The sequence below is a fragment of the Megascapheus bottae genome, chromosome 2, assembly GCF_031878675.1.
Source record: "Megascapheus bottae isolate mThoBot1 chromosome 2, mThoBot2.hap1, whole genome shotgun sequence".
Lineage (NCBI taxonomy): Eukaryota > Metazoa > Chordata > Mammalia > Rodentia > Geomyidae > Megascapheus > Megascapheus bottae.
In genome coordinates, this window is record NC_143510.1 from 3744514 (window position 1) to 3758123 (window position 13610).

At 40.1% G+C, this 13610-nt stretch overlaps 1 protein-coding gene across 3 annotated transcripts in view; it reads right to left on the bottom strand.

Moving 5' to 3' along the window:
• LOC150066277 (leucine-rich repeat serine/threonine-protein kinase 2) overlaps window positions 1–1189 on the bottom strand; it is a 146463-nt gene extending 145274 nt beyond the window's left edge. For all 3 annotated transcript variants that reach the window (XM_090319800.1, XM_090319793.1, XM_090319786.1), the window contains exons 1-2: window positions 976–1189; window positions 657–742 (exon numbers count right to left, since the gene is read on the bottom strand). In XM_090319800.1, coding sequence (XP_090175926.1) covers window positions 657–742; window positions 976–1126 — 237 coding nt within the window. In that variant the 5' untranslated portion in view covers window positions 1127–1189. The remainder of the gene's footprint in view (window positions 1–656; window positions 743–975) is intronic.
• Between the last annotated feature and the right edge of the window lie 12421 nt (window positions 1190–13610).

Below are 13610 nucleotides of genomic sequence, written 5' to 3' on the forward strand. Positions count from 1 at the left end.
ACAACCCTGTTCATCAGGGACACTCTCAGAATAGCTTGATCCAAAACACTAATGAAACTCATCTTTCCACTATCAAAACTAAACGTCAACTTTATTTTTTATCTACTCCTACCACTATCCATATGGTCATTCAGTTTTTAAAAGTGACCTCTGGAAGAGTACCAGTGGCTCATGTTCCTAATGCTAGCTATCAAGAGGTTTAGATCTGAGGATCACAGCTCAAAACCAGCCAGAGCAGGCAAGTCCAAGAGGCTGTTATCTCTAATTAAGTAGCAAAAAAATAAAAAATTAAAAAAAAATCCAGAAGTGGACTTTTGAGCATTAGCCTTGAATGGAAACACTCAGGGGCAGTGCCTAGGCCCTGAGTTCAAATCCCAGGACCACACACACACACAGTTTAACCTATGAAGGACTACCAGGAAACTGTAGGTAGCAGGCCCTTTTCACACTGTTAAGTTTGGCTAATGATTTGACAACATCTCCACCTTAAAACCACAGTCCACAAGTTCATCAAAACCAAATCTCAGAAATAACCAAGTGTGAGTGGGGGAGAGGGTTGAGAAGTGGGGGGAGGGATGACAGATGAGGGGAAAATAACCAAACACTGCATGGAGAGATGAGATGACAGGTGATCAGCAAAGGGAAAACAGCCTTACCTGCTGCACGCTGGCGACTCTCATATAGGAATCCAAAACGATCAACAGAGGCACGTGGAAATTTTTCCCTTCAAATAACTTGGAGGCTGGAAGAGAAGACAGAGTGGGGGAGAACAAGGCAAGTCACAGCACAATAACGTGTGCGCATGTGTGTATATAAGTCTGAAATAGGAAAACGACAGAAGTGAGGGCTCAAGATCTTGCTGAAATTACCAGCTCCTTCCCAGCCCTGATGATCTGAGGGGAAGGGCAAAGTTTTAAAAGGGGAGGGAAGAGAAGGGGAGGTGGGGGGGGGGGGGGAGAAGGGGAGGATGATTACCATGGTCGGAGTAGGTAAACACCAGCATGTCTTCCAGGATTTGAACCAGCGTCTCTATCTGCTTTCCTTCCTGGACGTTGTTCAGTCTGACCAGCAACTTCTTCAAAGTTTCCTCCTCCTCCTCGCACCCCTGACAGTTGCCACTAGCCATGGTGGTGATCCCCAGAGATCCAGGAAGGGGTTTGGGGTGCCACCACGTCTCCCTCCCCACTCCCACCCCACTCTGACCAGCCCCACTGCAAGCTCCTGGCCTGCCCACAGCCTGCGCTCCCTGTGGGCCCCCGTGAGCACCCAAGCCCGCCTGTTTATAACCAAGGCAGAGGCGCCCCGCCCCGCACTGCCCTCCCTCAGTCCCAGCCCTCCTCCCTCTTCCTCCCCCCTCCTCCTCCCGCTGCTGCTGCTCCTCCTCCTCCTCTTCCTCCTCCTCCTTCTTCTCCTCCTCCTCCTTCAGCCCGGGCCCAAACCCTGCTCAGCGCCAGGCCCAGAGGCTCAGCCGAGCCAGGGCGCCACGCGCAACCGCGGTGGCCATCCAGGCGGGCAGGCGCGCGGTCAGAGGGGCCCGGCAGGCCTGCCGGGTTGACCGCGGCCCCCACCCCCCACCCCAGCCGGGGCTGAGATTGGACCCCTGAGGTTGTGCTGCCTCCTCCTCAGGAGCAGTCCCCGCGGGCCGCGGCCGCACAGGAAGCCAGCGATTGGAATCCGTCCCACCCCCTCCTTCCCCGCGGACCGCCAGCCTGCCACTCTGCTCTGGGACCGCCAGCCAGGCCTCGCCAGCCCCACCTAAAGTCTGGGAACGGTGAAAGATTAAAAATGAAAGCAGATCTAAGAATAGAAATCAAGGCGTAGGGGAAAGACACTGCCTGCTTGGTCCCTTGTAGGAAAAGATTTTCTTCTAGAATTTCCCCTACAGGGAATGAGGAATTCCCCAATCCCCTAAGGATGGAGAGTAGATATCTTCCTCCCCCCCCCCCATCCCCATGATATTGTGACTTATGTAAAGAAAGAAAATAAAATGGTTTCCTGATAGTTATCTGCCTGCCTGAAAGTCATCTGTCTACTCCCAAAGAACCACTAAATTAACTGCAAAAATATGAAGTTAACTCTTAGCCAGATCCTGTATGAGTTTTGGACCCAGCCCAATTTTTGTGGTAGAACTGAGAGAAACAGGACCAAAGAAAAAAGGCAGAAGATGCAATTCTAAATATTCTTAATAGTAAAAATAACGATTTATGACTTATATCTGAACCTCTAACTTGAAAGACCTGAGTTCAGTATTGGTGGCTCAACTTGTAATCCTAGCTGTTCAGGAAGTTGAGTTCTGAGGATCATGGTTTGAAGCAGGGCAGGAAAGTTCCTGTGAGCCCAGTTAATCAGCAAAAAAACAGAAATGGAGCTGAGGTTCCAGCGTTAGAGTGCCAGATGTGAGCAGAGAAGCCAAGCCATAGTGCAAGGCCTCACTACTACACAAAGAGGGTGAGGAGCTCTATGTTGACCAAGGGAGAGACCCCCAAAAAAGCTGGTTTTCTGGAAGAGCAACCTTACAAAGTAATGCTACTGTAGACAAGACTTAGACATATGATTTGTCCCTTAAGTCATTTACAAAGGAAAGGAATTAGAATGGAAATTAGATCTCAATATTAGTTACTTATGCGAACACACGTACACATACAACCTCATTTCCATGACAATCCTGAAATAAGAAAACCATCGTATTGGGAGAAGGTTAACAAGGAGAATGAATGAAGATGAATATGATCCAAATTTATTTGTGTGGGGCACATCACATCAGGGAAATGGAAACCTATGCTGTAGAAAAGGAGGCCTAACTTGTGGCCCAGTGTTCATTTGGGACCCAACCTGCCTGTCGCCCAGTTGGAAGGAATGGCTGTGGTTTGTGATGTAAAGTAAGGCTACCTCTGGGATAGAACCTGAACCCTTCTGCCCCCTGGGACAACACATGATTCCACTTCTTTACCTACCTCCCCCTGCCCCCCACCTTTGTGCTGATAGGCTTCTGCATCCTATGTCAGCTGAATGGACTTCCTCAATAAACGAGTTCATACCTTGACAGGTCTCTCTGATGCATCTGATTGTCCTCTGGCAAGGTAGGGCTGGGTTCGGGTGGTCAGTTGGCCCTTTCCTTTCTCAGCTGGTCCTGGTCAGGGCATGTTCTCCCTATCCCTACTGCAGGTCCAGAGGGACCAAGGACTAAAAACCCCGACATATTTGCATAGTAGGAAATCTATTGACATGGCTGGAGCAGGAGGAGGGGTAAGATTTTGATAGAGGGGTGAGTTTCATTGGAGTACACTTTATACACACGTGAAAATGTCATAATGGGTCTCACATTTTGTAAAACTATTAGCTATGCTATTTACCAAAGCAAAGATATGAAACCAACCCAGATGCCCCTCAGTAGATGATTGGATCAAGAAGATGTGGTATTTATACATAATGGAATTCTAGGCTGCCATCAGAAAGAATGGCATCGCCCCCTTTGTAAGGAAATGGAAAGACTTGGAAAAAATCATATTAAGTGAAGTAAGACAGACCAAAATTAACATATGTACAATGGTTTCCCTTATTTCTAATAATTAGTACAAACCTAGGACTTGGAGAGTAGAGGATTACAGTAGCTCAAAACCTACATGCATACAGCCATATAGGATGAAGCTAAATGAAAGCACCTCTAGGATATGGAAACAAGAGCTTTATAATGTGTGATTGTTGTTCTTAATGTACTATGTTACTTCTCTTTTGTTGCCCTTTGGTTAATCTCATATTGTTACAGTATTTCACTTTGTTGCCTGGTATATTGTATCTACATTTATTTGTTTATTTGAAATAGGAAAGGGAAGGGGGGAAACAAGATGAAAGGAGGAGGTGGGGGAAGGGAAATGGGAACAAAAACATGAGAAGGGGTATCAATGTGTGAGAAGTAATGCACCTTCCATCTGGCTAATATAACTGTAACCCCTCTATGCATCACAATAAAAAAAGACCTACTAGCTACTCAGGAGTACCTGGAGAATCAAAGTACAAAGCAAGTGTAAGCAAGAATGTCCAAAGAACTCTATCCCCAATCAACCAACAAAATGCCAGACTGGAGGTATGGCTCAAATGGTAAAGCACCAGCCAACTATATTTATTGTGAAGTCTATATCAGCAGATTGTTTTAATGTGGGACATGAACCATTCTGCCTTGAACAACTGCAGTGGTAACTAAAAGTGGTCACTAAGCTTTTAAAAATAATTAATTGAGGGGCCGGGAGTTTGGCGTAGTGGTAGAGTGCTTGCCTAGCATGCATGAAGACCCGAGTTTGATTCCTCGGTACCACATACATAGCAAAAAGCCAGAAGTAGTGCTAAGGCTCAAGTGGTAGAGTGCTAGCCTTGAGAAAGTCCAAGGACAGTGCTCAAGCCCTGAGCCCAAGCCCAGGACTGGCAAAAAAATAAAAATAAAAAAAATAAAAAATAAAAATAATTAATTGAGTCAGATTCTGGTGGCTCATGTCTGAAATCCAGCTACTCAAGAGGCTAAGATCTGAAGGTGAAAATTTGATGCCATCTTGGGCAGGACCAAAAAACAAAGCCAGAAGTGGTGCTGTGGCTCAAGTGGTAGGGTCCTGCTTTGAGAAAAAGAGCTAAGGGACAGTGCTCAGGCACCAGAGCTGGCACCAAAAATTAAAAAAAAAATTGATTTGCTAAAAATCCCAGACTTAACTAATTACTTAATACGCAGGCTTGGCCACAAATTCAAGATTGAAGCAATGCTTAAGTGGATGCTAAAGTTTTTCTAGAGCATTGACCTACATTTCTAGGGGGAAAAGAAACTTTAAAGACAAATATAGCTAATTATAGCAAATACTAAAACAAATCCCTGGTGGATCAAAAAGTTAAAATATATTGACAAGGAAATGTATATTAAAAGTTATTTAATCTTATTGGGCATTGATGGCTTATGCCTGAAATCCTAGCTACTCAGGAAGCTGAGATCTAAGGATCATAGTTCGAAGTCAGCCCAAGCAGAAAAATCCATGAGACTGGAAATAAGATTCTCATGCACTTTTCTGCTTGACCTGGCTTTGAACTGTGATCTTTATATCTCAGCCTACTGAGTAGCTACTTTTCATTCAACTCTCACATCTTTCATACTTTCATAACTTTCATATCTCTACAAAATCTAATCATAAAATAAAGCTGTACACATGCTTATTTTCCAAATGAAAGCATATATCAATCAACTTTTACCACTGGTGCTGAACTTCTAAAAAAAATGCAAATACATTTCCTGCTATTTTAAGTGGATGATATTAATTCTCTCTCCTTTCTTCATTTGTTTGTTCCCCTCCCCTTGGCCTCCCGGCTACACTCTTCAAGTGTCAGCTTCCTGGTATTCAATTTGTTGGACTGTGAGTTTGTTTCTCTAAGGAATGACACTATTTGTATTCTCTCCTGCAAATACCACACTTAGGTTAACACACTTGTGCACACTGCACATAACTCCATATATGATTACTTGTACATTTATAGATTATTTCTAACTTCCACATATCAGAGAAAGCATCTGTCCTTCATCTCTCTGGGCCTTACATTTTTTTCTAAAAACAACAAAAAAGTACATGCTTAAAACTATTAAAAGTAGATCAGTATCTCAAAGTAGAAAAGTTATATCACTGCATAGGTAAAACAATGCTTGTTGCAAGACAGAATTAGGAGTCATTATATACTTCTTAGGTTTTCCCATATTTTCTAAGTATTCCCAGCCTTAGCAAAGCAAATAATAGGAATATCATAAATGAAAGTTTAATATAAAGAAATACAATAATGACACCAAAATATACCATGCCATAGCAGAAAACTCATTTTGAGAATATGACCTTAACATCATACCACACTAATAAACACAAGGCTAAACATTTTTATGTAGCACAAGCTACCAGAAGAATTCAATCTGAATTCTAGTGCACCCATTGGAGACAGGCATGCAAAAGTTAACATAGCTCTACAAACACCAACCAAAGTAGTATACAGATGACTGGAAATTCTATGATGATACTTTTAGTTTTATTTTATTAACATTCAAAAGGTAATTCTCTGCATATTATTTGGATATGCAGTTACTAGGATGGAATAATATTTGTACAGGCTATTCCCTGGATCCACAGCCACCTGAATAAATACATAGATAAGTGGACAAGGGGATATGATGAGTAAAATGGTCTTTGTGAAGTCCTTATTAAGAGGCAGAGCTCTACTGTGGGATGTAGCACTCAGACACTACATTCAGTTTTTTTAAATCATTTTGTTGTTCTTAGGTGAGTTTCATTAAACCAGAGAGAGGCAATCTAACCTGTGCCTTGTATATACTGTGGCAACTTTTGTTCTGATTTTTGACCTAGAAGGAAATTCTACAACTGCACTTGAAGTATAGTATTCTCATATCAGCTGACACAATCTCTCATTAAAGTCCAATATGAGCTACCCTGAAACTACAACAGCAGAATGTGTATGTCTGAGGTCTTCACGCTTGCTTTGCTTGAGAAAGCACTCTGAAGGTTATCTGTCAATATTATGTTCTGGTTTTAAGAAATTGTAAAGTAGATATGAATGTTAAGAATGGTAAATGGTAAACTGAATTCAACTGTCCAGTTTACCCAGAATAGATAATTGTTTTTATATTGCTGACCAAGAAATGTCTCTTGGATTAAATTAAATTATAATTCATAGTATTAATCTTTACTAACAAAACACTAGAAATAAAATTATGAATCTTTTAAATTATATTCAGTTAAGGAGAAAACTAATGAAAAGTTTATTTCTGGGAAAAATATCATTTTTACAAATCAACAATTAAATATAGTGTTATGTGTGTGTATGTATCCATCCTTGGGCTTGAACTCAGGGCCTGGGTCTCTGAGCTTCTTTTTCTCAATGCTAACACTCTACCATTTGAGTCACAGCTCTGCTTCTGGCATTTGGTGGTTAATTGGAGATAAGAATCTCATTCGCTTTTCTGCCTGAGCTGGCTGATCTTCATATCTCAGCCTCCTGAGGAGCTAGCAGGGCCAGTGCTCAACTTAAATGATATTTTTCATCCTACTTTCATATCTTTCTTATTTTCATAACTTTTATATCTCTACAAAATCTAGTTATAAAATAAAGCTGCAGAGATCGGTGGAAGATGGAGGCCGTTCAGTGTGAGTCTTTCTCAGCTCTTGCCAAGATACCAGTTCTAGCATCTAAGGGGAAAGTTTATATTCAAAGATGGATCTTAAGTAAGCTTTAGCACCACAGAGATCTCAGTCAGAAAGGAGAAAGGCAAGAAACTGACCCAAGAAGACAGCGTGGCACGGCGCCAGCCTCTCAGAGACACCTCAGAGCCGGAACCTGAGCAGACAGCGCTCCTGGGCAGCGCAGACCTGCTGGCTCCAGACAGAGCCAGACAGAGCCTGCGCGAGCCCAGAGCCATCACCCAGCCATGGCGTGGACCTGCCAGCTTCAAGGAAACAGAAAACCCAGAAATTTGTGAGTACCTCTGTGGAGAAGTTTCTACTTCTGCTTGTGGAATGGCATTGGGAAGGAATCCCCTCCTCCCCCAGGGCCATCTTCACTGCTGGCAAAGACCCTGCCAAACCAACTGGAGCCTGAAAAGTAGTGCTGGCAGTGGCATCATTCAAAGGGGCAAAGGTTTTCCCAGAGGCAGCTTAGCTGCACATCCTCCCCCAGTGCTAGTGGAAGTTCTTCCTCCTGGGTGGGGCCACACTCCTGTTAAAGTGACTCAGGGCTCCACCAGTTTTATTTTTCTGCCTAATCAAGCAAACTGATCAGAAAAAAACACAAAGACAAATCGCAAGGAAAAAGACCTTCTGAAGTACTTAGATCTGGAATTTAGTGGAGAAAAAAGTTTCCTATCCCATCCCCCCTACACACACACCACAAAAAAAAAACTGAAGAATACCCCCTTTTTTTCCTCTACCATTTTTCATTTCCATTTTTATGTGTTCTTATATTTTTTGCCATTTTACCTCCACCTTGTTTTTTTTAATATTATGATTCTTTCCATTCCCAATGCCCCCCCCACACTTTCCTTCTGTCATTGTGGTCGTTCTGAGAAACATAGTGACAGCACTGAGTACAGACTGGATACAAATGATATTTTTATTGATACAGTCACCTGCTTTTTAATCTGTGGGTTCTTAATGCTAATATACCTTGTCTAAGAATTCACAATTGTATGGGATCTCTCACCACCATTTTTCTTTTTTTGTTGTTCATTTTTACTTTTTAAAATTTTTATCATTGAACTCTCCTATATATACGTTCTTCTTTTCTTTATATATTCTTCTTATTACTCTTATTTTTATAAGTTTTATCTTATTTTTTCTAAAGTTTTATTCAACTATTTTATCTTTCTATCACCTTACATCAGTTATCCTTACGCTATCCCTTTCCTTCATTACTATATTAATCTTACACTTCTACATTCCTCTTTTCTTACTTCCCATCTTGTCTTTCATACTATATTTTATGTCTCTGGTGCTCTGTTCATCCTTCAACTTTTATAATGCATGGATCTACAGTTGATGGTTGTTGAGCAATACTGTATATCTAGGTGTTCAATTATACTGTAGGTTCAGAGGGATTTAAATAAAATAGAGATTGGATTGAGGGGGGTTTTTGGTCATAAAACAGTGACCGGTGGTGGTATTAGATTTATCTGTAAGTGCACAAAAAGAGAGAGTGATAATACCAATCTAAAATTGTGAACAATTACTGTCTGGCCAGCTAAAGAGCTCTAGGTTGGTTATATCTTAAAAATTATAATCTTGCTTAGTATTAATATTGCTCCCATTTTCAAATGGGCAGAACAAGAAACTCAAGAAAAAAGGCAATCAAGTAATAGCATCTCCCACCCAATATAAAAGGCAATGGAGCAGTCGATGGCAAAACTAGAGGAAAGTCTTCTAAATGCTACACAAAAGCAATTTATAAACATGATTAATGAAAAGTTAGAAAACATACAGAAAGAGATACGTGAGGAAGCCATATCTCAATGATATGAAACCATAAAGAAGGTGATACATGAAAGTGAGGAAGCCCTAAAGGAGGCAGTTAAAAAGGATTTACAAAGAAAAATGGATGAATTCATAGAATCCACAAACAAAAAGCTGACTGAACTCCAACAAATGACTGATGAGAGTAAAGCTGCTGAGCTAACCACTCAAATAGAAATCAAGGAGATAAAGAAGTCCATAAATGATTAAAACAAGAGACGCAAGGCATCAAACATGAGCAACTGGATAGAAGGGAGAGGAAGGATAAAGTAGAAAGTATTGAGAGCAGGTTAGACAATGCAGAAGAAAGAGTCTCAGGGTTGAAGATAACCTAGTTGTTATAGAGAAAGAACAGAAAATGAGTCAAATCAAATCTAGAAAGTATGAGAGAACGCTTCAGGAGGTCCAAAATACAATTAAGAAAACTAATTTAAGGCTAATTGGTATTGAACTAGGCCCAGAGAAAGAGGTCAATGGGATTGGAAATGTACTTCAGGAAAACATTTTAGAGAACTTCCCAAATATCTCGAAGGAGTGGCCCATCCAGATACAAGAAACTTTTAAAACCCCAAACAGACCTGACCAGAAAAGGACATCCCACCACCACATTATAATCCATACAGAATCAATAGAGACAAAGAAAGACCCTAAAAGCAGCCAGGGAGAAGAGAACAATCAAATGCAAAGGAAAACCAATCATAATAACCACAGATTTTTCAGCAGAGACAGTGCAAGCAAGAAGAGGCTGGAAGGATATATGTCATGCCCTTAAGAAAAATAGCTACCTACCAAGAATACTGTACCCAGCTAAGCTCTCATTCATAAATGAGGGAACAATAAATACCTTCCATTCCAAGGAAAAGTTGCAACATTACTTAGCAATCCAACTAGAATTACAGAAAATTCTCAAAGGTGTTCTACACATTGAAAACCAATACAAAACGTGACACAAATGTGGTATTAACAAAGAAAGGGCACCTAAAAATCATACCAGCTACTTAATGCAAAAACTATCAAGCCACAGGCCCCAATGAAAGCTTTTAAATATGGCAGGAACTAGTAAATATTTTTCAATCTTAATCCTCAATATCAATGGCCTTAACTATCCAATTAAATAGCATACACTGTCTACTTGGATCAAAAAGCAAGATCCAAAAGAACAAACATTTTTTGAAAGTGAGAGTTTGGAAAAAAGTTTAACAAGCTAATGGCCCACATAAACAGGCTGGAGTTGCCTTTGTCATATCAAATAAAACAGACTTCAAACTAAAATTAGAAAAGACAAAGAAGGTTATTACATACTAATAAAGGGATCTCTCCTCCAGGAGGACATAACCATCCTAAATATCTACACACCTAATCCCGGAGCACCGAAGTTCATCAAGCAAACTTTACTTTCGCTAAAACCACACATAGATCACAGCACAGTGATTGCTGGTGACTTTAACACATTACTCTCACCTATGGACAGATCAACCAGGCAAAAACTCAACAGAGAAACCTCAGAATTGAACAACTATATAGACCAACTAGATCTAACAGACATCTGCAGATTATTTCACTCAGCAACATCACAATATACATTTTTTTCAGCAGCACATGGAACATTTTTCAAAATAGACCATATGGTAGGGCATAAAGCAAACTTATGCAGATTCAGAAACACTGAAATTATACTCTGCATTCTCTCAGACCACAAGGGCATCAAATTGGAACTGAACACCAATCTCCACCAACGAAAATCCCGTAACTCATGGAAATTGAATAACACATTGTTGAATCACCAATGGGTCATTGAGGAGATCAGAATGGAAATTCAACAGTTTATGAAATTTAACCAAAAGGAGCATACAAAATACTAGCTCCTTTGGGACACAGCCAAGGCAGTACTCAGGAAAATTAATATCTCTTAGTGCTTACATGAACCTATTGGAAAAATCACAAACCAACGATTTAATGTCGCACCTTAAGCTCTTGGAGAAAGACCAACAAACCAACCTTAATTCCAGTAGAGGGAAGCAAATTATTAAAAAATCAAAGCAGAACTACATGAATTGGAGTCCAAAAAAACTATAGAAAGAATGAACAAAACAAAGAGTTGGTTCTTTGAAAAAATTAACAAAATGGATAGACCCTTAGCAAATCTTACCAAAAAAAGAAGAGAGCACACACAAATAAACAAATCAAGGTGAGAATGGTAATATCAAGATCCAGAACATTATGAGGGAACACTTTTCAAACTTTTATGCCAACAAATTTGAGAATCTACAATGAATGAATTTCTAGCTAATATTAACGTGCCACACTGAACCAAGAAGACCTAATCCAACTAAACAGACCTGTTTCAAGCACCGAAACAGAAATGGCAATAAGAGACCTTCCGTCCAAAAAAGACCAAGGCCAGACAGATTCACAGCTGAATTCTATAAGGTCTTCAAAACATAGCTCAAACCAATACTCCTCAAGCTCTTCAACACAATAGAAAACGAAAGCTCTTTGCCAGACTCATTCTACAAAGCCACTATAACCCTTATCCCAAAACCAGACAGAGATTCATCAAATAAAGAACTATCGACCCATTTCTTTGATGTTATTGATGCAAAAATTGTCAACAAAATACTGGCCAACCATCTTCAGCAAATCATCAAAAAAATTGTACACTATGATCAAACAGGATTCATCACAGGGAGGCAAAGCTGGTTCAACATATGAGAATCATTAACATAATTCAACACATCAACAGGAGTAAGGACAAAAATCAAATGATTGTCTCAATAGATGCAGAAAAGGCATTTAACAAGATCCAACAACCCCTTTATGTTAAAAGCTCTGGAGGAACTAGGAATCCATGGAACATTCCTCAGTATAATGAAGGCTGTGTATCACAAACGCACAGCTATTATTATACTTAATGGTGAAAAGCTAAAGCCATTCCCTCTAAAATCAGGAACAAGACAAGGATGCCTACTCTCTCCACTCCTCTTTAATATATTATTAGAATTCCTAGCCAGAGCAATAAGGCAAGAAGCAAAATGGCATCCAAATAGGGAAAGAAGCAGTGAAACTCCTTCTCTGCAGATGACATGATTCTGTATTTAAAGAACCCTATAGACTCCACTTCCAAGCTGCCTGAGCTGATTCAAAACTTTGGCAAGGTAGCAGGGTATAAAATTAACTCTCAAAAATCAACCACCTTCATATATGCCAACAAAGAGGAACAAGGCAACAATAAGGAAAGCAACTCCTTTTGCAATAGCCTCAAAGAAAATAAAGTACCTAGGAATTAACTTAACTAAGAATGTAAAGGACATTTTGATGAAAACATTAAAACCCTGAAAAAGGAAATTAAAGCAGAACTGAGGAAATGGAAAAACCTCCCATGCTCCTGGATTGGTAGAATCAACATCGTGAAAATGACAATCTTGCCAAGGCTATCTACAAATTCAACGCAATACCCAGGAAATGGAAAAACCTCCCATGCTACTGGATTGGAAGAATCAACATTGTGAAAATGACAATCTTGCCAACGGCTATCTTCAAATTCAACACAATACCCATCAATATCCCAATGTCATTCTTTAAAGAAATAGAAGAGGCAATCAAAAATTTCATATAGAATAATAAAAGACCCAGTATAGCAAAAACAATTCATAGCAGAAAGAACAGTGCAGGAGGAATTTCAATACCAAACTTTAGGCTCTATTTCAGAGCTACAATGACCAAAACATCTTGGTACTGGTACAAGAACAGGCCTGAAGACCAATGGAATAGAACTAGGACCCAGATATTAATCCAAAGACCTATGGCCACCTAATCTTTGATCAGTGAGCAAAAAAAAAAAAAAAGAATGGAAGAAAGACAGCCTCTTCAACAAGTGGTGCTGACAGAACTGGTTAAGCACCTGCAGAAAACTAAAGTTGGATCCTTCTTTGTCACCCTGCACCAGGATTAACTTCAAATGGATCAAAGACCTTGAGGTAAAAACAGATACACTAAAAATTTTACAAGAAGGAATAGGAGATACACTCGGTCTCCTTGGCACAGGTCGAAACTTTCTTAATAAGGACCAAGAAACACAAGAAATCAAAGAAAAGCTGGATAAGTGGGACTGCATTAAACTGCAGAGCTTCTGTATGGCAAACAAATTAACTAGGAAGCCTACAGAGTGGGAGAAGATTTTCACTAACCATACAATGGACAAAGGCCTCATATCTAAAATATATCAACAGCTCAAAAAATTGAATCACTCCAAAACTAATCTCCAAAGAAAAAAACATCCCATTAAAAGATGGGCCAAAGATTTAAAGAGAGCCTTCTCTGCAGAAGAAATAAGAATGACCTATAGACACATGAAGAAATGCTCGACATCTCTGGTCATAAAAGAAATGCAAATCAAAATGACTCTGAAATTCCACCTCACTCTAGTTAGAATGGTCAAGATCAAGAAATCTGATAACAACAGATGCTGGAGGGGATGTGGCCAGGAGGGACCACTACTACACTGTTGGTGGGAGTGCAAACTCATTGAAACACTATGGAAGGCAGTATGGCAGTTCCTCAAAAGACTAAGCATAGACC